This window comes from Camarhynchus parvulus, chromosome 1A (assembly GCF_901933205.1).
Source record: "Camarhynchus parvulus chromosome 1A, STF_HiC, whole genome shotgun sequence".
Taxonomy (NCBI): domain Eukaryota; kingdom Metazoa; phylum Chordata; class Aves; order Passeriformes; family Thraupidae; genus Camarhynchus; species Camarhynchus parvulus.
The window spans coordinates 18,520,258-18,546,547 of record NC_044586.1 but is presented as its reverse complement, the minus strand read 5'-3'; the positions used below and the strand labels follow the sequence as shown (position 1 = coordinate 18,546,547).

The following is a 26,290-nucleotide window of genomic DNA, read 5'->3' as shown; positions in this document are numbered from 1 at the left end:
GTGTTTCGTGGCAACTGGTTCCTTACCTTAGTGGTTGTCCCAGCATAAAGCCTCCGAACTAACAACCTTCCTGCCTGGATTGCCACTGGTGTGAGTTCCAGCTTGTCCTGCAGGATATCTCCAACAGCATAGATATACGGAATATTTGTCTGCTCCTCATCATTGACAGGAATTTTTCCCGTTCTGCAATTGGAATTAACAAGAAAAGGCTGGAGGTGTAAATAACTTGCAGGCCCCTTAGCTTTAAGAGAAAGACTTGTATGTGAAGTATGAAGGAAAGAATTCGTATTCATAAACTTACAGTCTCAGGCAGGAATACAAAATAGGGCAAATTTGACCAAAACTACAGGAATTCACACACTGGATGAGGAGGTAGCTTCAGAAGCTGCAATTCATCTCCTGAATCACTCAGGTGAAGCACCTCTTCCTGAAACACCTTCTACCACCAGCTGAGCTGTGTACTGGCAACTTTCAGGAATGACAGGAAGAGACATTTTCCCACTCCTTTTGTAGGACAAAACAATTTTTCCACTACTGAAATGTCAGTCCAGTGGCTGAAGCTGTTTATAGAAACTTATTCTTCAGGCTTCTACACAGAGACAGGTCAAGCTGTTACACACCATACCTAAGGAACAGCCAGCAAGCTTTTTAGCTGCAAGTGCACTGAGCTAATGGAAGTTTTTAATTATTAATATTTCCTACTTCATCAATAAATGAGATAGTGCAGTAATCACTGCAGGAAACACATGTAACAGGGAAACCTAATCAGACAGACACAGAAACACAGTTACTTGAGAAACCAGTAGCAATTCCCATATTAAAAATCCAACTTCCTCAATTTTGCACTCACTAAAAATTTTACAGTGTATGCTAATAACTTTATAGTTCATTCTATTAAACTAGTAATAGGTGTCCTGACATCAGAAAGATGCGTACTGTTCCACAAACCAACATGGATGTGCCAATTTTGAGTGGACCAAAATTTCCACTTATTTGAAATACCACAATTGTTCCCCTTGACAACATCAGTTACTGCATCCGTATGTAAATACTCTGCATTGGTCACGGTCATGGTCCCTTGTTTTCTCTTCAAAGGGAAGAACTCTGAGGACCCACATGCCTGCAAGATGTTTTAGTTACCAATATTGAAAATGTTGCTGATAGCTCCACTCCCTGGTACAACAACCTCACTACATTTAACATCAAATACTCTTCTACAGAAGACACAGATTGTATCCAAGGTTGCTTAAAGGCAAGAAATAAAACCCTCCAAAACCTAAAACACATCAAGAATTTCACATGGGAGTTTAAGGAATGCTACTTGAACCTTATTTTTCAAAATAACATATAGCAGCTTTTACATTAAAATATGAACAAAACTCACTGCTCTAAAAGCCTGTATGAACAAACAGATTTTTGTTCCAAGAGGTGATAAAAGCAAGGAGATGAGAAAAAGAGCATAAAAGGAACAACTGACAGATCCTAGAAAACCCTGTGGCTGGAAGAAGCTAAGATGGACCTGTAAATCTAGAAAGAATGAAATAGACACTTTTTTCCTCCCAGGAATTAGAAATTGACATTTCAGCAACAAAAAAGCAAATGCAGCAGTACCATGGGAGAAAATGCAGCTATCTGCTACATGGTCTCCCACCCAAGTGTACAGAAACAAGAGACAAATTTTTCCTCAAAGATTTGGGTGTCTCTGCACCACTACCATTGTAACAGCACATGACACAAACTCAGCAGTGAGTGGTACACAGACATCTGTCCTTACCTTTCATTGATATTCACTCCGACTTTGTCCAAACCAATTTTTCTTGTGCATGGATCTCGTCCAATTGCCAGCAGCACCTGCAAAACAGCGATGCACATGACTGATTTTTAAAAACTCAAAAGTGCATTTTCCTTTTGCTATTATCTTCAATATATACTAGAGATTAGTATCTAAAGCTTGGTCACAGTAAGGTGAATACATTTGCTATCCATTGTACATTCATAGAGTTTAAAACAAGCCATGTTACCACCATGACCTAACAATACCAGGTTTTAATGCTAAGATTAAAAACAGGCAAATAGCTTTCCCTTGAGGAATACTCCAAGAATATTCTAAACCAATCAGTTAGGGAAAGATTCTTTATTTCCTTACAGTTTTACACCAAGATATTTTCCTGAATCCTTACCAGAGCAGGTGACCTCAAAATGCTCCATAAGGAAAGGGCTCTTTAAGAAAGAAACTCAGATGCTTAAGCAAATAAAAATATCATAAAATAGTATTTTTTTATCTGAAAATATAATTTACTTATATAGGCTCTCAGTCAACCACTGTCAAAGTATATTATTTTTTGAATATTATTTGTTTGAACATTTGTCAAGGCCAAAATCCGATCCTATCAACTCTGCTAACTTAACAAATTGTGTTTCAACTTCTGCTATCACAAGGAAAATTGCTACATGCTTTGTAGTCTTGGACAACTACCCAGATAACTAACAATGCTTTTCATATGACAACTAACAACTGTCCTGAAGGAATCCCAAGATCTCCTTCAAGTCTTACAGATGATCAAACACATCACATCTTTAGAGCTGAAGGTCTTAAAATGCAGCACACACAGCTCGCAGCTTCTATGAGGAGCGACAGCATTTCAGTGACAATGCAGCAACAAGAAACCAAAAGTTTCGCTAATAAAAGGATGGAATTTATTTCCTTGCTAATAAGCTTTCACTATTATGGACTAGAAAAACCCCAGTATTACAATCCTGTGGAACAGCTCTGCTGTCATTGTTAAACTTTCTCACAGTATTGGCTCCCAGATGCACTATGTGTCCTTTTTTAGGGGATGACTGATGCACTGTACAGGTAAACGAGGTCACTGGCACACAGTATTTGCAGTCTGAAGTCCCAGGCTGGCAAAGGCCTGTCTTTATGCATTCTGTGTGGTTCCAAATACTCTATTCACAATTATTTTTTCTCCTTTCAGCATCAAGGCCTATGAAAATCAGTGGAGTGAGGTGTGATGGAAACAGTCAATCAAGCATAGAATACCATGCCTGCACACTACAATTTTACTGTCTTAAGTGTGTAACAAAGTTTCCTGACTGACTTGCCACAGGGCATTTGCTGTGTTTGTGAAGATGTGTCAAGAATAGGCCTTGAGATGACATGTCATGCATTTAACTCCTGCACTGACCATTGTTTTGTGCTAACTACAAAACATGCCCTAATTACTATGAAAGCTATTATAAATCATTGCTTATAATTTATTACAAATATCCCACAGGGAAAAAATCCTGCAACTGATTCCACAGGACCAAGCTCATCTACACCCCTAAGCTAAGAAATAGGTTTCAAAAGCATGCAAACTGATTTGGCAAGGCAAAATAACCATTGATTTGGGGACTTTTATTTCCAGATTAATTACCTGCTGAGTGTGTGCAATTAGCATATTGTAATGACTAAAATAATTTTTAAAAATCTAATGATTGGATAAAAACACCCCACAAAATATCAACATTTAATGGAAGGCTATTTCACATTCTTCATGCATATAGACAGGACTCACAGTATTGTATTCCACTTCAATTATTTGATCCCCTGTTGTGGATTTGGCTGTAACTTTCAGTATTCCAGGAGTTCCTTCCTCAACCCGCTCAACCTATAACCATTTGGGGATTGGATGGGGTAAAAAAAAAAAGTTTCAAATACAAATATACCAATGTATGTTTTTCCCACCAAATATCATTGAGAGAGTTTTAACCATGATCTAAAATTAGGCACTTACTCTAAAGATTCTTTACATTTCTACTTGCATATTTTAATGTGTTTTTTATGTCCCTGCATTTATTTTTATGACCAACAAAACAAAATCTCATTTCTGTTTTTAAAAGTGGTCTCATGGTTCAGTTCTTGTCCAAGCCCATCACATGACCTGGGGACATATGCCCTCATTCCTCTAGGGACAGAGGAAGCAAGTAGGAAGGAAACACCATCAGACATTTTCTCTAAGTGCTGCCATCATTCCCTCCACCCATGGGAAGCTACTGTCATAGAAAAGCCTCATCAATGCATACAACAGACATGTAAGCGTGACATGCAATACTTAACATAACTCTGGGAAATTTTAGTGTTCATCCTACAGATGAAAAGGTACTTTTCAACAACACCCTTGTTCCTACTTCATGTTCAATATTTAGACACAGAAAGAGCAAAGTTTCTGATAAAGATTTTATTTCTGTCCATTTTTTAAACTTAGAAAAGCCAACTGTGCCATCTTACCAACCTTAAAGGATCACTGTGCTAAACTGCTTCTATTCAAAGGCAACATTATTTATAATAATTCATCTTCTACCTTCAAAAGTCCCAACAAAAAGTTTTAATAAGCACAACATGCATAACTTCAAACATGATGTGTGAAAGAGATGAGAAAACCTGCTAAAAACCTATGAAGCAACTTAAGCTGAAGGATATTCAGCTTCAGAAACAGGGCCAAATACTTTATTCCCATTGAAATCAAAGACATATAGTGACGGGACAGGGCAAAATACACAGAAGTGCATTTTGTGATGGTGGCAATGGACTGCTTATCACAGGATGCATCTGGAGGAGCCTGTTTGCCATTTAGTTGAAATTATCTGCTTCTAAACACAGCTTCCTTCTTTCTCATTCCCAATTAGGGCTTACAAAAGGCCATGTCTGCAACAAAACCTAGATAATCATCCCTACTTTTCATACAGCATGGGATTTATGCAACAAAAACCTGCATAAAAACGAAGTTCCTGGAGAGATCCATTTTGTCTTCTTACAGCAACTCTCATTCTGTGAGAGATGCTCAGACCCACAGTAGGAACTGGCAAGAGCATTTTTAAAGCTGCTCTTGATACTGCTAAGAATGGAAATAAATAGTCTTCACTGAATTTTAAACCCCAAAGTGTTAAACTCAGCAGCACATTGGTTTAACACCAAATTGAAATTGCTTAACACGTGATTTGCTATTTCAAAATAAGTATGGTGAAAAAACCATAAAGAAAAATACTGTTAGCACCCTCTGAAGTCTTTGATAGGGCAATTTTCCATTAGAAAAGCTCCAGAACTTCTAATTTGGTTTAAATTCAAGCTGAATTTACCTACATATGTGCCTATAAGTATATGTAAGTAGCTGCATGAGCACTCTTACGGAATTCAACAAAAATTTAGCAAGTATTTAAGGACTCTGCCAAGTAAATTATACAGATGATACTTCTAAAGACCATTTACATTTCTGGATAGTCCACTAATCCTCAGCATATAAACAGAATTTGCCGGCTGAAAATTTGAAAATTGGCAATGAAAAATGGAATTGTTTTTGATGCACTGGGCCCTGATCTTAGAGGAAATTATGTATCTGCTTAATTATGGGCCTGCAAGAAGAACCAGGATAAGCAGGTGTAACATTTTCTGTGTAACATAAATTAACCCAACCAATTCTGATAAAAACAGTGAACTTCATAATCTCACAAAATTTTCATATTAAGATTAATTAGTTCAATTAATTGAGTTTCATGGAGTTGGTTTAAAACAAAAATTAACCCATTCTATGTCACAGCAGATACTGTAATGAAAGTTCAACTTTTGTATTAACTAAAATAATTTACATCTTAAAACATTATGATAGGTACATCCCAATCAATTGTAGTCACTTTGAGCCTACCTTGATTGGCACAAACTCCCTAATGAAGTTGACTCCATGTTCTTTCATATATTCACCAATTCTGTTTGCCATGTCCTGGTCAAATCCTCTTAAGAGAATGGATCTCACCATTACAGTGACATCTAATCCAAGGCCTGCAAGAAATCCTGCACACTCCAAGGCAACATAGGAAGCTCCAACCACCAGGGTTCTCCCTGGACAGTAAGGCAGAGAGAAAAGGTCATCACTGAAAAAAAAAAAGAAAAGGAAAAAGGAAATTAGAGGCAGTCAGAAAAATGTAGTGTGCTTCAGATTTATATTTTTTTTTTCTGTAAGAATAGAATTTTATTCCTTTTCCTGTTCACAAAAAACACCCTGCTTAATTTTTTGGAAGTTCATCTGGAATACAAAATCAGTATATGACAGATGAAAAAGTTATGTTTAGGAGTACATATACAAAAAAAAAGGAGTATGAAAATTCTGAATCACCACAAAAATGTGGAGAGTTTTTTTAACAGAAATTTAGGACAAATTGTTGAAAAAGCTAGGTGTTTACTTCCCCTCTAAATCTTGCTTTAAATATTTTGCTGCAAATTTAACTCATGAGAACTAAAAGTGGAAGGGGTTCGGCTTTAAGATAAAGTACCATCATCACTTTGAAGATTTGTCCTTTTGCTGAAGCATTATACACAGTGCCAGATATACACACAACAACAATAACAGGCAAAGATAGAAGTATGAAATTATGGAAAACATGCTCCTTTTCTGCTTTTCATTTCTTTCAACTGCTTCATCAAGTGACATCAGTTCTACCACACTTTGGACCTAGGCTATAAAACTAGGGCTTCTCCACAGAGCCAGGACTCATGGTGGCACCACATTTACACACTTACAGTCTGACAGTACAGCTCTGTGAATATTTCACTCTAAAATAAGTGTCCCTTTTCTCAACGTGATGCAATAAAACGTGATTGTGCAGTTAAAGGCTGTAGCATAGCTCCTATATGCCAAGGAACTCAACAAAGATTACACAGATAGCCTCAATCTGATAGTCTAACTCTGGGATTTCTGAGTCCTCCATCTTGAAGCCACTTTAAAGCCCCACTTTACAGGCTGTATTATCTGTCATCTTTAATTTCATTGCCACTTATTAAAAGGGAATCACACCACTTGGTGTTTAGGTTTCAGAGGAATTGTGCCAATTATTTATTTCATTGCTATAGGTTTGCCAGCCTGTAATTCCAACCTCTGTTTCTACAGCAAGTAACTTAAAAGATACTCTGATATGAAAACACATTTTTTCTTCATATAACATTTTTGCTTGCCATTAGCAATTAATCAGACACTCAAAACCAATTTTTTCCAAAACTGAATTACCTTCACTGAGTAGCTGGGAAAAAAATTGTGCTCAAGACTGCCCCAGTGCATGAAGACAGATTCCTACCAACTTCATAACATCAGCAGCTGTGCTATTTCCACTTTCCCTAATATCTAAGTGCGGAGTTTTCTTTCAAGTAGACTGTGCTCCTCAGTGTGGGGACGTATTTACACACAAGGAATGACTTTGTATTCCTCCCTGTTTTTACCTGCTAATGCAATATTCCCTGTCTCCAGGTATACCCAGGTAGCGTGGTCGTTCACCGGTGGCAATGATAAATGTCTCAGCTGTGTACAGCTTCTCAACTCCCTTTTTGTTCGTTGCCTGCATACAAAGTATTAGTGCAAAGTGAGCGCTTTACAGTCCCACCACAGGAAAAATTATTCTATTTGAAAAGTATCTCTATTCAGACACCACTACAGGAAGACACAGCAAAGAATGGCTATGAAGTACCTTAATTGTGTGTGGCCCGACAAATTCTCCATATGCATTCTCATACGTGACCTTCTTGTCCCTCAGGGCAACCCGATAGCCCCAGTTCAGTGAACCAATGTAATTCTGAACAGATTCTGTCATGGTCATCCAGTTGTGTTTGACTGTCAGCAACAAAAGAGGAAGGTTCACCTTTTAGTCTGAGTTTTTCTTTTTCCCCAGCAAAATTGCTATTCTCAAAGAGATTATTTTCATGACCCATTCTTACTGGGTTTGTCTTACTCCTGTTTTATTTCAGGGTAAAGATACTGAAATTCAAAGAATTACATCAGCACAGATAACATGAGAGGTCACAGTGCAATAGGTATGACTTAAAACATTGAAAATTAAGACTTACTGAATTATTGACAGTTTTATATTGACAGATATATATTGACAGCTGTAAGCAGGTGACATTGCTCAACAAATGAAGACAATGCATGTCTGAGAGGTGCCTCTGCATGCTTCCAAATACAGGATTGCAGCCTAAATAAATCATAATCCCATAACCATGCACATCAGAGATAATAAAAAGTAAAATCTGTCTTCTTACACAGTAGTGATAGACACTTGGGGAAAGGAAATCCTTGCTTGTAACTATAAGAAGTTTCTGTCAGTCAACATTCTGGTGTATTCTCTTAGATGTTGTGGTACATCCAGAAATGGAGAAGCACCTTATTGCTTTTTTTCATACAACAGTCTCATCAATTACTAACATGATCAGGAGCTATTAGCAAACAGATAAAACATGGAGGCAATAAGCCCCATGGCTTTAGACTTGAAAGGCACTTCAATTTATGTGTAAGCTCTCCAAAGTTGCCTCACATTGTCAAAGCCAGCATATGCTGCACTGCAACATGCACCTGATTATGAAGCACCTCAGGATTTTCAATGCAAATGACAAAACTGGAAAAAGTGTCCTTCTTTACCTTCTTCTGTAAACTGCCACCCAAATTTGCGTGAATCTTGCAAGGCTTGTCCCAGTAAAGCTGCCTGGTGCATCAATTTTTTAGGTATACAGCCCACATTTACACATGTTCCTCCAAGACCTGAGAGAAAGGAACAGAATGTGGTTTTCACATCAATGTAGCAGATTTCAAACATGAAAACAAGAGTCTCTGAGCAAAGCTCCTTTATAAGAGGATTGCAATGAAGAGAAATTTACCCCACGAGCTTCCCTGAGGTGTAGGCATGACAAAGTCCAGCACCATCACTTTCTTTTCGTATTTGGCAGCCTCCTGCAAAACAAATTAAATAAGATACATACCTAAATATTAGAAGTTAAACTTGAAGTAGATAATAACATCATGCATTGCTGAAAAGCTTTGTGAGTTTTAATTAAGTACAGTGAATGATTTGCAAGGGAGCAGACAGTCATTAATCTTCTGAATTCATCTGTGCATTCAGTAGGAAAAAGACGCTGAAAGGCCAAAAAAGGCATTCATTCTACTACAAAACAACATGGCACCAGCTGATACACAGGAGACTCTGTGAGTCCAACCTCCTCTTCACTCCTCCATCTTGTCACTTTGTTCAGACTATTTCCCAACATACCCATTTACTTTTAATCTACTTAACAAACTCCTAAATAATCCAATTTTTCTTTCAATGGTTTCTCCAGCATTTGTTTGAAAACACATCAGAAAATGACACAACCAGTCACATGGCCAAGCATGACAACCTTAATGACTCTATGATCCTATATTCCCCCTAAGTTTCACTAGCAAATCTACAATTAATGCCTGTAAATGATACTGAAAACCATCCCATGAGATGAAGCAAAATATTTTTGCTACTTGGAGTAGCCACAACTATGCTGGCATCATATGATGAATTCTTAGACATGTGAGCAGTAACAACTATATGAACAGGGTATTACTCTAAGGCCTTGGGTTTGGTTTGGGAGGAGCCGGACAGCCTTCAGCATTCTGTTACCGGTAATACTTGTTAATCCAAATATTTGACAATCAGAATTTCAATTTTAAATGAATCTTACTTCATGCAAAATGCAAATCACACTACAAATAACACAGGCTATAGACACCTTCAGAAAATATTGCTGTGCTGGATTTCCACTTCCAATAAAGTGGAATATAATAAATAATAATTTATTATTAATAGACCAATAAAGGTCTGGCCAAGAAGCTAATTCCTAGCCATTATCAGCACCTCTGAGAAAGTTCCTCAGAAAGGCACTTTGGGACTGAGACGCATCATTAAAGCTCCTTTATGATGACAACTCTTAAGCACTGCTCCAAAGAGCCTTAACCAGGGTTAGCTAAGCAGAACACATGGATTCCCAAGCTTGCCTTTAGCGACATGCTCACATAACACAGCATTGCATCGCCACCTTGGCGGAGATCATACACAGATATAACCACTTCTGAGTGGGCTGAGTGATCTGGCCACAGCCACAAACCTGCCCTTTAGGTTCTCAAACCTTTCAGGGCTCAGTGCAGTGCTGCAGGAATGCAGCAAGGCTGCTCAGGGAGCTGTTCTGCGTGAGCTGAGAGCAGGGGCCTAGCACCATTCTGAGTCTGTAGCTGAGTTGTACCAAGTCAGCCTGACAGTGTTTGCATCCCCTGTGGAGAATGGCCTCCAAAGGAACAAGCTCTGGGCACAATGTAGAGAGGAAGTTGTGAACACAAAGGTGCAGGTTTCCGAGTGAAAAGCACACATCTAACCAGTCTGGGTAAACTGCTGCAAGCCTGAGTGCAGGTATCTGGAACTTTGTATGAGAGCTGTGTAGCTGGGTTTTTTTTCTGTTTTGGTTTGGTTTTTTTAAAACACTCTTAGTGAATTATTTTTAAAAAATTGAACAATCTAAGTAAAAGTCAGAAGTTTATGTGTGTAAAACAGTTTCACTTCAACTATATTAAACTGATTAGAAATACACACATTACTACTGATAGGGATGTCGACTTTATTGATCTACCATCTTCTGTTCTACTTAACAATCAGGTGAGAACACTGAGAATCAATATGCTTCACATACTGAGTTGAAGGAATTAGGCAGTTTATTTTCCTACTTCTACTTAGGCAGTTTATTTTCCACACTTTTTCTATTCTACAACTGAAAAATGATGCAATAAACATCACTGTGCCAGTCTTCTTACAGAAATTTCAACTGCTGGCTTCTTATTACTGCAAACTCTTTTTGCATTACTGCAAACTCTATTTTACTCTTGTTAATCTCTCCTGACCCAGAACCTCTCCATCCTCTGAAAACCAGGACTTGCTTCTCTTTATGGTTCTCAGAACTTTCATAGATCTTTCCTTCAGTCCTCAATCTTACACCATGACAACAGTGCCCCTATTGATAGGAAGCAGTAAACTACGAAAATAGATGGATCTACAATCCATCACTCAGCCCTGCACATTTCCATTATAACAGAAGTACTTCTAAGAGACCAGGGTTCACTGTGAATCCAACACTATTCTGAAATATTTTCTCCTTATTTTCCTTCACTGTGCATGACCTCCTCCACTTCTCGAGAACAAAAGAAATGCTCCCAAATGGAGGAATGATCCAGCTCCAGGTCTTGAACAACAAAGTAATTTTATTCACAGGAATGCTCAATTCACTTCTAAATAGCTAATCCTACCATAGACAGAAGAAACGCCATGCGCCTGACTACCGATGTAAAGGAGAGCTACTAACTTACACTAAATTTCTTCAAGTTTAAAATATTTGGCATTATGACAGCTCTAACAGCTGGAGTATTTTGTACCAGCATTTTTAAATTTTATTTAATTCTAGATACACTTCTAATATCCTAACAAATACCCCATAATTATCCTAACAAAATATCTAAATATCCTAACAAAACCCCATAATTCATCTGGCTACAGGCAGGAAACACCAGACCCTGGAAAGGAAGGGTGAGACCATAGCGTAAGTATAGGCAAAATCTCCATTTATGCAACTATGTAAGCTCAAAAATCACAGAATCTCCCCCATTGCCAGGAATTAAAACAAGATACACAACTATGTCTGAAAAGATACTACTTCTATACGAAAGTAGATACCTCCTGATGTTAATTTTGAATAGAACCTTTTAATTGTTTAGTTGAGTTTAAATTCAACTTCTAAAACACTATCAAGATATCTACCTGCTGTTTTCCAGCAGCATCATCTCCCATAAATGGGGACCAAGTTTCATTCTAGTAAGGAGTTTTAGGGAATATTAAGGCGTATACAATGTTTTCCTTCTTCAGAACATAGAGAAAAGAATATTGAATAATTGGCACTAACCAAAATGGTGAAAAAGCAAAATAGTGAAAGAAATTTCACCGATCAGACAAAAGTGTTATGCCCCTACAGTGTTGGAGATACCAAATCCAAGACACTGGGGATATCACCCACCTACTTACAAGGAAAGTATAAATGTGTATTTTCCTCCTCATACCTTGGCAGCTGCCAGACCTCCTGAGCCTCCACCGATGACAATGAGATCATAGTCATAGGAATCTGGCACTGGCATAAACCCATTCACTTCCATTGTCTTCCAAGGATTTTCTTCTTCCTTATGTGCCTGAACAGAAAAAACAAAAAGTATTTGGGAATATTGAAACATTACCTACAGTATTCATAAATTAGTATTTTCAGTTGCAAATATTGTGATAAGAGAACATAATTGCATTTGAATTTTCTGAGCTCTGCTTTTAATTAGCTTTTAAATTCATCTTTGTAATCCATCTATGAATAGCTCTATACCTGTCAGATACTGAACTATATATTTTCTTGTTCATTGGAGTACTTGGGCTTCCTTGCAGAACTTAGTTTCCCACAACAATGCAACCCTAGAGCCTCCTCATACTGTACACCACGATACATAACTGCTGACACAAGCATTCCATTAATTTATTTTATTCTTTTCATCTGCCCTGGACTTCCATAATTAGTGTTTTTCCCCTCCTCCTGCATATGTTTGTAGGAAAATACAACAATCCTATGCAATGCTGTACTAATCCTCAATAATTACCAGCCTTACTAACAGAATGAACAGAACTGAATGAAGAAAACCATCTCTGAAATCTGTGGTTTTGTAATATGCCAGTGTTTATCATCTCTTTGGTTTAGCACAACTTTGGCATTAAATGGATCAAGTGTGACCACTATGGTTTCACAAAAGATATATTTTGTTTAATCACAGAAATCACTATGACAGAAAAACTACCCAATAGTCCTAAAATGCATTTTGGCAGTTTATGCCATGAACGCGGCACTCTCTTCATATACACTTTCTAAAATGAGCCTTCATACTTAATTTGTGAAACTCCAATTTATTAGGGCTTCAGACCTTCAAGCCTTTGGAGTTCTGGCAAAATTCTCAATGCCTCTCAAATTGCAGGACAAGACCTGGAGTGAGTAAAAACCAGATTCTTTAGCTGATGTAAATCAGTGAGCATCAACTAAAGTAATGAAAAAGCTTTTAAGACCCAACCCATCAACTAAGAAACCCATACTTTGTCACTTTACAAATATGTGTTTCTGTCTGTCTAGCTTGGTAGGACTTGATTCAGTACTACTGGAATAGTTGTGGCAAATCAAAGGAAAGAGAAGAGCCCAAAGAAGTTTCCCTTGTCTTTTCATCCTGATTTTGTTTTGCATTAAACAGCCCTTTGTACTCAACCCATTCTACTGTTGCCTTCCTCTGAGGTTATTCCCTCTCCATCACCCTCCTCTGAGGCTTGATTAGTCCCTCTCTATAACTGTGTCTACTCTACTGACTGCTGCCAGTGCAGCCATCCCACTGACAAAAATCCCCTCTTGCTTAGATGAATTACACAGCAATGCCAGGAGAAATTCAGGCTGCATATCTGTCTGCACAAAGTTAGATTGTAGTAGTATTTCATAACCCCAGGCAGCATGTTAACACTAGACACAAAACCTAGAAAACACCTGAGGCTGCTGTGAAGACATCCAAAAATACCTCATTCTCCTTTCTCTCCTCCTCCTGCTCCACCACCCCTGTCACTGAACCTACTTTGCACTTGATTCCCTTTTTTCTATTTTGCTAACACTGCCATTAGCCAGGATCAAACTTCCTACCACAATAAGAGCAGAGGGGCATGTATTGTACTGCAATATGCAGCTTCACTTCATTTGTATTTAGTGATATAAAATCAGAGAAAGGGTGCCTTTTCAAAGCACACCTTGCTAGCTTAGTGGAAACAGGACAGTGTGAAGCATAAGGGGAGACTAACTCCCCCACAGTCATCAGACCCAGCTACCAAGAATAGTATCTTGATGATGAACAGAAGGAAACCACACCAACTACTCGTTTGCTTAGATCACTACTTTTATCATGCTAGGTTTTTTTTTTCTCCTTTTAAAAATGCTTTGTTTTCACATGAAATATGAAACTTCAGTTTTTGTTTCCTACTGTTTGGTTCATTTCTCATTAATTCTTCATAATAGCTCTTTATGAAAACATATTAAAAGCTTAGATTAGACAAAGTAGATTACAAGCTTCCTCTCTTCCTCCCAAACCCTGCTCCAAAGCAGACAGGCTCTTGACAAGCTCCACATCCCATTTACTGGGGGAACTTCTTCATGACCATGATCCCATCCTGAGAACAGATCATCTCTACTCTTCACCCATAACTACAAATTTTACAATAACTTCTACACGCTGATTATTTTTCAATGTCAAAAATTACAGACTTTGAAATGTACCTCCCCCTACCTTTAAAGTTCTCTCATGATCTCCTGTTTGCTTCTCCCGTGCCGAAACAACTGGCTGGGAAGTTTCTGCTGCTGCTTCGCCCTGCCCTTCTTGCAGCTTCGGGGCTCCCCCTGTGAAATCAAGGATAAAATAACCTAGTGTGTGGAGAGATGTCCTTTATGAGGGCTGTGCTCCTCGAGAGAAATTATCTGGGGGAGTGGCCTGGCAGCTTCATCGCTTCCTCATCTGTGGCATGTCTGGCCCAGGGGAGAGTTTCCTAAGGCGACTCATGACTCATTTGCAATGTTAGGATGACTTGCAATATTTTCCTGCTGAATAAAATCCCAAATAAGAGTTGGCTGAGATTTCAGTACTTTTGGCAAATCTAACAACATGATTGTATCAAAGCAAGGAAATCATATCTCCTGTGGCTAAGCCTGAAACTTCAGTCTTAAAAGAACATGATGATTTTTATCTTTCTTGCCCAGAAAGTGACACATAAGGTCTCATATTTTTTAAACTTAATTAAAAGTTTTTAGTTTTCTCCTGCAAATAATTGCCTGGAAACTTCTTTCAGTTCAATGTATTGATAAAAAGGCTGGGAAAGATCAGTGTTCCCACTGGTCATAACAGAGTGCTTATATATATATATATACCCAATATAGAAGTTTAAGCATATTAGTGAAAAGAAAAAAAAACATATTTACACACAGTGAAACTTTATTTGATGTGGCATTGGAAAAGAAAAAAGTGGATTGGAATGAATTATCAGCTCTGCCTTCCTCCACATAACCCTGAATTACATTATGCCTAATTTCTAATAAATGGGTTAGTACACAGTTGTTTGTACTTAATCACATACATACTTTGCACTGTACAACCAGCATTAGTTAGCAAACCTGGACATGTGCCCATACTTAGAGAAACAGTCATACTGAATGCTATGTATACATTCCTTGGGCATTGAGCTCACAAACCTGAAAAAAAATCCCATACACACAAATGAAAAAAGGCAGTCATTGAAAACTGGTCTGTAATCTTGTAATTTCTGACTTCTTCTCTGGAACTTGTTGCTAAAATTCCTTTATCTCACAAAGATATTGGAAAGAGTATTTTGGTGATGTTGGCAAAGGGGTTTAAAGGTCAGAACTCCTAACAGTAATATTAGTGATAGATACTACTTTTCCTGTTCTAGTTGGGGAATAACACACATGTAAAAAAAGAAAAGTGAGAACACAGGTGTTGAACAGCCTTCACAAAGGATAAATTTTTGCTTTGCTCTAGTATATTAAAGCTACAGTCCTGTGTGTATCCAAAGCAAGAGAAGGAATATTTTATTCCTGCAAGTTTGAACAATCTCAGGAATGTTCACCTAAAACTGTAGCTTCAATGAGATAAAATCTAGACATTAGCCAACACAGGCACTTGTATAAATATCTCTAATTATTTTCAAGTAGATCTGTGCCAGAGGTACCAAGTTTTAGCAATAGCCCCAAAATCCAAAGGCAACCTAGCCCCTGGCAAAGACTTGAAAGAGTTTGTATGTTGGCTGGCTCTGCTTCTGGGGGCCTCTCCCTTGTTGGTTTGGGCAACCTGCCACAGGCAGCATGACAAAGCAGAAAGTGCTCTGTGTGTCACCAGCTTGCCCTCCATAAAATTCCACCTGTTAACAGCAGTTGTGATAACACAAAGTCCTGGTGAATAATCGATACTTTCCAAAAACGATTCAGCAGACACATTTTTTCAGAGTGAGGCTGCTAAAGAGAACCTGAAACATGGATCTGCTCTGGATAACCCTCCGAGATGCAGTGGTGAGGATGACTCTCTGCCTAGTACATATCAGCATTATTTAGCAAGTCTGTAGCAGGGAAGCCCAGTGAGGCTCTTGCCCTGCATAACCACCAACTTTTGGGTTTGTTAATCCCGGTCTAGGAGGTGGTGGCTGGTGAGGTGGCACCTTCCCTATGACCTGCCAAATGCTCCTTGGTATGGGGTGAACCAATATAATCAACCAATACTAAAAAAGAGGGGGACAAGTCTATTATCTTTCACCACACTGTTTTTTCCTTCTTTGTGTCTGCATACTTGGCACCAGTTCTGGCAGATTTCAGACCCATTCATGAGCTAAATCAACTCATTAACCTGGGAGAAAACTAACCCAGGAGAAGAAAAGTTGTGGACAGTTTCCCACCAGTCTAACAAGCTCAGCCAGCTCAGGGAACAATCCTGTGATCACCCCTGCTGGTGCCAGGACAAAGGCATGACCAGACCAGTAGAGAGTAAGAGGAGGCAGCTACACCTCTTGCTGGTAGTGGCAAAACTGCCAGGTTTGCTCAGAACTTGTTAAACCAGAAAAAAACCTTACCTGGGGAGATAAAAAAAATTCAGTGAAACAACTGTGGTGTTTTCAACACATATCCTTCCTTACTGGGAGGGAGCTTCCTCACAAACCGAAGTCCTCCCTAGCACTGAGGCCTCTGAACTTTTGACTGTTTGTTGAGTAACTTCTGGCTAGAAAGAAAAAAGGCATGATTGGTTTCAGAAGGCTTTGATCAGGTGGGAACAGGACCAGCCCAACCCAACAGCCTGGACGAACTTTGTAAGCAGAATTGCTCCAGGATAAGAATTGCCTTATCCTGCAAAATTGATCCAGGGATCCCACCAGCTGCAGAGGCAGGACATGGGCACCCATGGAAAGCACTTGCCTTTCAACAACTCTGGAGGTCTAGAGGTGGTGCTTCAAGGCAAAAGTCTCCCCTGATTTACCTAGAGTTTCTGTATCACAGAAAAGAACATTACCAACAAGAACAACCTTCACATTTTAACGAACAATGATTTAAAAAAATAGTTGTCTCTGCTCCAGGAGTTCAGAAGACACCTCTAAATTCGAAATGTTTCTGAGCAAGCACATAAATTGCTTTACAGCCCTATCTTCAGGCATTTGGGAAGTACAGGCTATTTCATTTGACAATGAGTATTTATTATATGTTCAAGTTATCTTTGTAGTTTGAGAAATTTTCATGTTTTCCTTCTTCTAGATATGCTCATTTCTGCACTGTCCTCACAGGTCACTACCTCCCCTATTGAGCAAACTCAAACATTTGGTAGTGACGGCAACAGACCATTATGTCATTCAGATTACCAGAGAAAATCCCCCAGCCCTTAAAAGATACATCTCCAGCCTGGATCATATCACAAATGCGCACAGAGGCTGCCTTGCAATCAGCTGAACTGACAAAACTGAGAGGAAATGGAAGCCTGCAGCCTTGCTGGCATGGTGTCATTTCCTTTACCTACTAAATTGTCTTTGTCCCAGTTATGAGTTTTCTCACCTTCACTCTTCCAATTTTCTCCCCATCCCACCAGGGAGGGATGAGTGGGGCTGAGCTGTCTGCTGGGCTCTCAAATCCAAAACCCATCAAGCTTTAACATTTGACAAGCAAAAGAGTAAAGTGCATTTTCCTAAGAAATGAGAAATTCTCTGAAATATGTTATTGCTTATATTTATCCAGTATGTTGCTCCAAAGCCCTTTAATTTTAATTATATTTTTGTTCATGCTCTTTTCATATCTAAGAGCTTAAAACTCCTTCCATTTAAGTAAGGGACTGCTTGACTTGGATCAACATCAAGGCATAATGTGGAATAACCGAACTTTGCAACTAGTTGAAACTCTATGAAGGACTCTACTTGGTCAGATTTCTGTTAGCAGAGTCCTGACAGTGGTACATAGTACTCCAAAACACCTATTTCCTTCATGAAAATATAAATTCTTTGTTTTTACCACAACTATTTGAGTACAAAAAGCATTGAAAATAAATTCCATAAGTGGGAAAACATTTAGATACAAACATTCTTCAGGAAACTTTCCAGCCTAAGTGTTGAGTGCTCTAAGCCAGAAGAGAAAAAACCCCTCATCATTCTCAGCCAAACAAATGCAGTTATTATATGAAAAAGGCAGAAAACAGCAGAAAGCCCCAGAGCACAATATTCTCAAATGACAGTAAAAATCTACTGATAACTGTTAATCTAACTTCTGCATAGGCATAGCAGGACAGGAATTACAAAACCAAGACCAACCAAAGAAGAAACACTGACAGAGGAATGATGAACACCAGATCAAAGGAAAGACAAACTTTCAAGTGACATCAATTGGAGAGCCTGAATCAAAGCTCTCTGTACCCAGCAGAAAAAGTTCCCACTCAAAAATGGGATTAAGTGACAAAATTCACCCTTTCAGGTTAATTTTCCAATGAACATCTGGGGACTGACTCAACAACATCCTCCAATCCGTTTTCCACTCAAGATAGGTCAGCACTGTGTTTGGAGGGCTGCAATCAACCACCTTTCCATCCAAGAACCTAGGGCAAAACACTCAACACTCAAACATCCCCTTCTCTAACAATCATCCACTAGAATTTATAATCTGTCTCATCCAGTTAGTCTGAAAACAGGGCTCCTAAAACTGGTCTCAGTTTCTAATTCCTAGCAAAAGAAGTAATTCTTACTTCCAGGCTTTTGTTTTCCTTTTGCTTTTCTGAATATTCATGCAGCTATCACAAAGTCCAACTGCTTTATGAAAAAGTATATTACTTTAGGGATTTTAACATCATTATATTTCTTGGTTTGCTATGAAGGACATCATTATATTTCTTGGTTTGCTATGAAGTCCTACAAGACATGTTTCTGCCATAATAATTATGGAATTTAAAATCCCACTCCAACAAGACCTGGGCTTTCTTACAGACTTTCCTACTAGTGCTCTCACCCACAGAAGTTTCTCAGCAGTATCAGGCAGTGGGTACTTACCCTTGAAAGTCTTCAGCCATTCCTCATTCCTTATGTCATTGTTTACAGCAAACCATACAGGAATTAGCCATGTTACTCTAATTAGCACTAATAGGGATGTTTTCTGTGAGCATAGCATCACATGCTGACCTCAAGTATTTCCAGAACATCCACAATACAAACTCTGTTGGCTTTAACAGAACAAGCTGAACAAATTTAACAAAAGTAACTTTCAGATTCTCTTCTCCTCAGTAAAAGGCAACCAATCTTACATTAATTATGTATCTTGGACCACTTTCATCTTCAATTTTATTTCATTGTGAACTAAACTAAGTAGGATATGAAAATCTTAATACAAAACTTGTCTGCCTCTGGAGCTGTGGTAAAAGCTACAATATCTCATATAACAATTTATATGCCATTTTAATGGAAAATATCACCTTACAGTAATTTTAGCATAGATTTTTGTCTATTTTGTCTATTTCCTTCAAAACTCACAGTTGCTTTGAGATACACTCATATTAGTTAATGCTTTATCTAATCTAAATCAAAACCAAAGGAAGCTGGGTTCTGATATGTAGTTCTGGTAGTTACCTGTAAAGTGTATCATGCTCACAGTGCCATTCATACTGGCTTACCCTTTATTTGGGATGACCTGAAAGGGTTGAGCTTCCTGACTTTTCTTTTTGAAATTCCTGGGCCAACACAAACCTATGGTTAATATTCTCATGCTACCGTTTTTTTAACTCCTGGTCAGTAAATAAATAACTCTCTAACACAAGGAGGAAGCATCACCAGCCTCACTTGAATAAGTGTGGCACCTGAGGCCATGGAGGTAAAACAGTACTCAGCAGAGGTGGAACAGGATCTCCTGGTGCTGGTGCCATTCATTAGTCCCTACTGCCACTGGCCATGCCTTTATTGTTTCTACCACAACTAAAGCCATTTATTTATTCACGCATCCATTTCTTTGAAATCAGGCTTGCATTTGAGTCATAGAGAACATAAAAAATGGTGGAAAACAACTCACACACAGTCAGGCTTTTTTGTCTAACAAACCAGTTATTAAAATTGAACACAATTAAAGCAAAACAAGCCCTTTGCAGGTAATCTTACAGTAAGGGCACGAAGTTTAAGGCAGGTACAACACCACGAAAAGTACCTAGGTACTTGGCTCAGAAACATGTGATTTATTTCCCCACCACAAGTGGGACTTTTTTAAGAGGTGAGGAAAAAAACCAGATATTTTAATCCAGAGTAATCAAATTTTTTATCTTTGAAAAAAAAAGTATTTACGTGGAACCATTTAATCCTGTTTGTAGGAGCCCAGCAAACAATGACACAGAATTTCTGTGAGGAGAGGGAAGCAGCACAGCCTAACAGGTCACCCATTGCCCTCTGAACTCTCCTGCCACCAAAGCAATCCGGCAAACCAACCCTATGCACACGGCCATGACAAAGGTCTGGCTGGGAATGGTTGTGAAGGAAAACAAGGCTGAAAAACAAGAAATACCTTATACCTGTGAGCCAGAGCTACCGAGAAGTGCTTGCTTTGTGTCAGGCTGTGCAATCAACAGAGGAGATAAGGAAGTTAGGAGTTTCCTTCCCACCATGCTGGGGATGCAATGCCAGGGCACAAGAGAGGTGACCATGTCGAACAGCTCTTTCTTCCTTGAGCATCTGACTCAACAAGAAAAACAGGCAACTTTGCTAGAACAGAAGATAAAATGAGATGGTATCTCCATTCATACAGTAAAACCAGTCCATTAGCAGCTTCTTAAGAAAAGCTAGGGCTACACTAGACTACATGACTACTATTTTCTATGGAAATAGTATTTGCATGTTCTACTTACTTCCTCTCTTTGCCTTTGTATCTCTTTTATGCAAAAGACAGTGCTGGGTCAGATAGGGTTGTGGGATCACACAATTCCATGGAGTTTACCATAAAAGAATCCCTTTACATACTCAATACTATATGGCACAAAGAGTATATATATGAAAGGCAATATGCTATGGAAAGCAACAGCTGTGAACTTGTGAACTTTTTAGAGGAAAAACAGAAGGTAAAACCAAACTGAAGATAAGGAAAAAGACAGGACATCAGATATAACCAAGCAAGTTAGGGAATGGTTACGCAAAGAAGACCCAAAATGTGACAGCACATTCAAAAAGGAAGTTATTTAAAAGTATGAATGGGGGAAAAAATGAACAAGCAATGGAAAAAAACACCAGGAAATACATGAGTTGAGCTATAAACTGGAAGGCAGCTGCATGACAACAGGCAGTTATAAAAAACTAGATATTAAAAACAAGGGAGTCGCTGTAGATAAGATATCCTCTGGAGATAGCAGTGGTAAAGAAAAAGGAGAATAGTTTAGCAATTCAGTATACTAAGTAAGCCCCAGTGCACAATTTTATCTGTTATTTGGTTTTCTACAAGCACAACCAAAACAGAAACAAGACATCTTACCAAAGGGTAACTGAGATGGGCTTAATGGAGGAACAACCTTCAAACAGGAACAAGCAATGGAGTTCTATCTCCAAAGTTTTGAAAATAGAGAAACCATAAAAAAGGACTGGAAAAAGGAGGTGAATACGCTACATTGTTGAAGGCCAAGCACCGTTTCTGTTCACAGCAGAAATCAAGGGGATGTCATAATTATTAACAAGGGTAGAGGAAGTACATGGGCATCCAATAAGCCATATCCAGGATTTGAGTTCACTCTACTTTTTTGCACAAAGAGTGCTATGACACATCTGTTGTTGTCGCCTGAGCAACTCACATGTAAATTATAAGGTCAACACATTTCCAGGAAATACTGCAAAAGTAAAAATATTTGGGGCCTCATTACTGTGACGCTCACCACATGTAAATGTCAACATAACCTAATTACCACTGGCATTTGTACTACAGCACAGAACTAGGACCACCAAAGTGGATCCCCTGTTACTCCATCTCACAGTTATGCTGCATTCAGAGGCTCTCATATTAGCACTAAAAATTAGGAACAATTATGCTAAAACTACTTTTTAAACTGACTTTGTAGAATCCAGCCCAAATTTCATTCCCAGTCTACTTTCCAGGCCCACCAGTGAGTGTGTCCTAAGTGCCCAGTCCTGAAAGAAGCTGAGCAGCTTCAACATACAACAAAGTCAAACCAAACTAAAACACAGCCCCTCATAATATTCAACTATGACAGTCTGGGATGGAAAAAAAGCAGCACTTGACTGTATAACAAGTTAGAGTCCCACAGAAACAAACAATATGTCTTATAAAGCAAAAGCTGCAACCCAGGCTATCTTAATTCTGAGATGTGTAAGTTTAGTCCCTTATTGTACAGCTTTGAATTTTGTCCTTAATCCTTTCTGCAGTAAAGTGGCTGTTTATAATACAGAAAATTAAGTAAGTGTGGAGATAATTTAAAAAATGTAACAGGAAAAGCACTGTCTTCTCAGTTACTTCTAATTTTCATACCTTTACACTCACAAAATGTCATAAATACTGCACCTGCAAAATGCAATTGTTGAAGTATGCTGAATAGTATTCGAAGATTGAGAATAACCTTTTTGAAAGCACAAGGTAAGGACAAGGGAATGTATTTAGGACCTTTGTTATGCAAGCTATATATAAGCACCTCATCTTAACATTTTTACTTTTTCCTGTGCTAGGCACTATTTTTTTGCCAGTTGTGCTTATTGCCAGCCTGCTACTATTTATTTTTTTAACATTTTTAGATCTTACAGTGAATTAATAAGTGAATCTAATATTGACATTGATAAAAGATGGAAAGGTGAGAAAAAATTCAGAGAACAAAGAAGAAATTATTACAGCTATCAACAAGCCAATTTATTACTCCTACTACACACATAAGTATAAATATACTTTGTCCAAGGGAAGTATATAGATATTAAAACAACTCTCCTACATGGTATGACCAATTATAGAAAGGGGTTAATTTTAGATTGTTCATGTTTCAGAGTCAGTTAAACAATGAGTAATTAGTATATCTGGATTATGTCCAGTTGCACGTAAATTATGTATCTCTATTCAAGTTTCTGTAAATTATTTTGCTTTAGTTTTCTGTGTAAGTCCTTCAACAGCACCCAAAACCCTTCTCATCTCTTGTCCTAAAAACGAAAAACTTTGGACACTAAAAACTTTGATGTGTTCCTTTAGGAAGTGGACATTGTGTTTCAGATAATAATTTACTCATAAACAACTATCCCAGAAGCAAATCTGCCTTGATGCTGAAATATAAACTTTGTATCACAGTTTAAACCAACCTTCCTGGAGAATTACTTTAAGATGCTGCCAGAGTTGTAGAATAGGCAACAGGGAGTAGTAACGTCTTAAATTGAAAAACCAAAGATGCAGTAGAGCATGTAAACCAAAGTCCAAACAACATGTTCTTTAAGTCATTTAGCCTAAATGAGTCAGCTTCACAATGCTGAAAATGCTCATTGAGATGCAGGTTTCATTTCTGAATTTATGCCAGCAGATAGACTGTTGGCCAGAGAAACCAGGTCTGGCTATAACTCCAGAGCAGCTCACTCTGCCCCAGACTCCATGCTACCAGATCTGCACAGATTCCAGTATCAGATTTAAAACTACATTAGGTACTTCTAAAATCATAACGTGGTAGTGGCAGCATTAGGTAAGGGAACTGCTGTCAGGTCACAGCTGTGCCCTGAAAGTACAAGGGCAACTGGACTCTCTAGACAGTACTTTGAGAGGGTTTTTTTTGTTTGCTTTTTTTTTTTTTCCTTCCCCATTCTTCCTCTTAGGATCAAGGAACATCTAGTGCTTCCAATGTTCAGACTGGAGGATTTTATGTTGGTATAATTGAAAAATCTAAGCAATATGGAGCCATAACAATAAGCCTATTTCAAGAGTTTTAACTGTTACAAATGTCATCTTTGTATTTGCCAGCTTCTGCTGTGCCTTATGCAAATTCTTAGTGCACAGGCATCTTTACTTTTTGTTTGCCAAGGTTTTGAAAATTTCCATCCTGCATAATAAGACTTAAAATATCATGTAACACCTTAAAGCTCCTAAGGTGGTTTTGTGTCCATGTCCTCAAATTATTGCAAGTGTAAGAGCATGTTTAAAAACAGTCCCCTCTCCCAGGGATGTGGTAGAGCTGAAAATGCTTCTATAGTAATACATGCTCATTTAGGCAGAACTACTGCTCAGCACCAGAGGTAAGCATAGGCTCATTTTCAGGCGTTCACTACTTCAAGCCCATTATTTAGCTTCTTTCATCGGGTTTTATAGACCCGATGAGAGCACGGTTAATGCTTTGCCCATGGAGGATCTCAGCCTGAAGCTCTGACTCTGACGAGGTACAGAGCAGTCAGCTGAAACACAAATTTCCCCATTCTATCGTGGGAAGATGCCTCAGTCCTGGTAGGCAGAAATCATATCCATGGACCAGAGGACCATTTAATTCACATCTAACTCCAAATGGTGTTCCTAACTCCAAATCTCGTTCCCTCCTCAGCATAGACACCCTTCAGGCCACACGGTGGCAGTTGCTGGGGACGGGGTCCCACACCCAGAATAGTTCTGATCTACCGTGAGAGGGACGATGCGCATAGCCCGCCCGACAAAGTCACTCAGGGGACAGCCGGGTGGCAGAGGCCATGTTAGGAAACAGCTCCTCACCCCCCGCGAGGGACCCGCGGTCACCCTGCTGAAGGCACAGCAAAGTTGTTCTGCAGCGTGGTACCCCCGCGGGGCGCCCGGCCGCTAGCAAGGGAGGGGGCCGCAACTCCTCCTTGCGGTATATTTCACAGGGAAACCGGAGCCGGTCCCTCCGGCAGCCCTCCCAACCCACTGCGCTGGGAGCCCGCCAGGGGCGAAGCGCTGCCGGGCGGGCGCTGTCCGCCGGTAGCCGCCTGCTGCCTACCTGCCGGACACCGCCTCCCCGGAGGCGCCTGCCGCACGGCCTGCCTCTTCCGCAAGGTACTGCCCATGGCGCGGCCAGACAGGAGGGGACGGGACGGGACGGGACGGGCTGGGATGGGATGGGGTAGGAGGGGACGGGGCGCGACGGGATGGGCCCGGATCGCCGCCCCGTCCGCGGCGGCGCCCCCTGGCGGCCGCGGCCCCTCCCTCAGCCCCGGCGCCTCAGCGCGACCCGGTCGCGATGGAGACGGACGCTGGCGGGCACAGCCAGGGGCTGGAGCGGCCCGTGGCGGGGTCCGGGCGGGCCCAGGCCCTGCGCTCCCTAGTGAGCCCTCCTTCCTGCGGGCTGTGGGGTGTTGGCGAGACAAGGGCGTTCAGGAGACGTTCTGGGAGAGGGTTTCCCCTCACAATTAATGGTTCGCGCTGAGAAATGCATAGATAGAAGAGATGCCATAACTGGAAGGTTACCTGCGTGAGGCTGGTCACAGTGCTCCTGTCTGGTCTTGGGCCATTATTTGCCACCATTACCTTACAGTGCTGCCAAAGCTGTGGCCCCATTCTGGCGGCTTACACTCAAATATGTGGCAAGAGGAACATCTGCCAAGGACTGCTGGAATCAGCTGAGAAGCCAAAGCAAGATGAAAGCCTTAACCCTTTAAACTACTATCAAGCCTGTACACAAATATCTGCTGTTGTTGTCGGTCAATATGAACTTTCTTCACTCTCCTAGTGGTTTGACCCTAGCTGGATACCAGGCACCCACAAAAGCCCTTCTGTCCCTCTCTTCCACAAGCGGACAGGGGAGAAAAAAATATAAGAGAAGGTTCATGGGTTGAGATAGAGTCTGGGAGAGATCACTCACCAAATACCATCACAGGCAAAACAGACTTGAATTGGGGATATTAGCTGAATGTATTACTAACAAACCCAGAGCAGGATAGTGAGAAGCAAAATGAGTCTTAAAAACACCTTTCCCCCAGCCCTCCCTCCTTCCCAGCTCTACCTCCTCTCCCCCAGCAGCGCAAGGAGACAGGGAGTGGAGGTTATGATCAGTTCATCCCAGGTTGTTTCTGCTGCTGCTCAGGGAGAAACATCGTTTCCCTGCTCCAGCATGGGGTCCCTCCCACAGGAGATGGTTTGTCCATCCCACATGAACTTGTCCAACATGAGTTCATCCCATGGACAGCGGTTCTCCATGAATTGCTGCAATGTGGGTCACTCTTCCACAGGGTGCAGTCCTTCAGGCACAGCCTGCTGCAGCCTGGGTCCCTCACAGGGTCACAACTCCTATCAGAAACCTGTTCCAGTATGGAGTCCTCTCTCCACAGATTTGCAGGTCCTGCCTGGAGCCTTCTCCAGCAGGGGTTTTCCAAGTGTTCACAGCCCTGCCTGGGGCACCTGCTCCAGCATGGG

The 26,290-nt window shown here is 40.0% G+C and overlaps 1 protein-coding gene across 2 annotated transcripts in view; it reads right to left on the bottom strand.

The window, feature by feature from the left end:
• The window catches only part of TXNRD1 (thioredoxin reductase 1), a 35,478-nt gene extending 10,468 nt beyond the window's left edge, over positions 1-25,010 (bottom strand). Inside the window, exons 1-11 of one of the 2 annotated variants that reach the window (XM_030960641.1) lie at positions 24,879-25,010; positions 14,205-14,314; positions 11,922-12,047; positions 8,678-8,750; positions 8,442-8,561; positions 7,495-7,637; positions 7,250-7,365; positions 5,685-5,910; positions 3,561-3,653; positions 1,775-1,851; positions 27-183 (exon numbers count right to left, since the gene is read on the bottom strand). In XM_030960641.1, coding sequence (XP_030816501.1) covers positions 27-183; positions 1,775-1,851; positions 3,561-3,653; positions 5,685-5,910; positions 7,250-7,365; positions 7,495-7,637; positions 8,442-8,561; positions 8,678-8,750; positions 11,922-12,047; positions 14,205-14,314; positions 24,879-24,945 — 1,308 coding nt within the window. In that variant the 5' untranslated portion in view covers positions 24,946-25,010. Of the gene's footprint in view, positions 1-26; positions 184-1,774; positions 1,852-3,560; positions 3,654-5,684; positions 5,911-7,249; positions 7,366-7,494; positions 7,638-8,441; positions 8,562-8,677; positions 8,751-11,921; positions 12,048-14,204; positions 14,315-16,548; positions 16,729-24,878 lie in introns of those variants that run through there. The other variant, XM_030960642.1, reaches the window with a different exon arrangement.
• Positions 25,011-26,290: the final 1,280 nt, after the last annotated feature.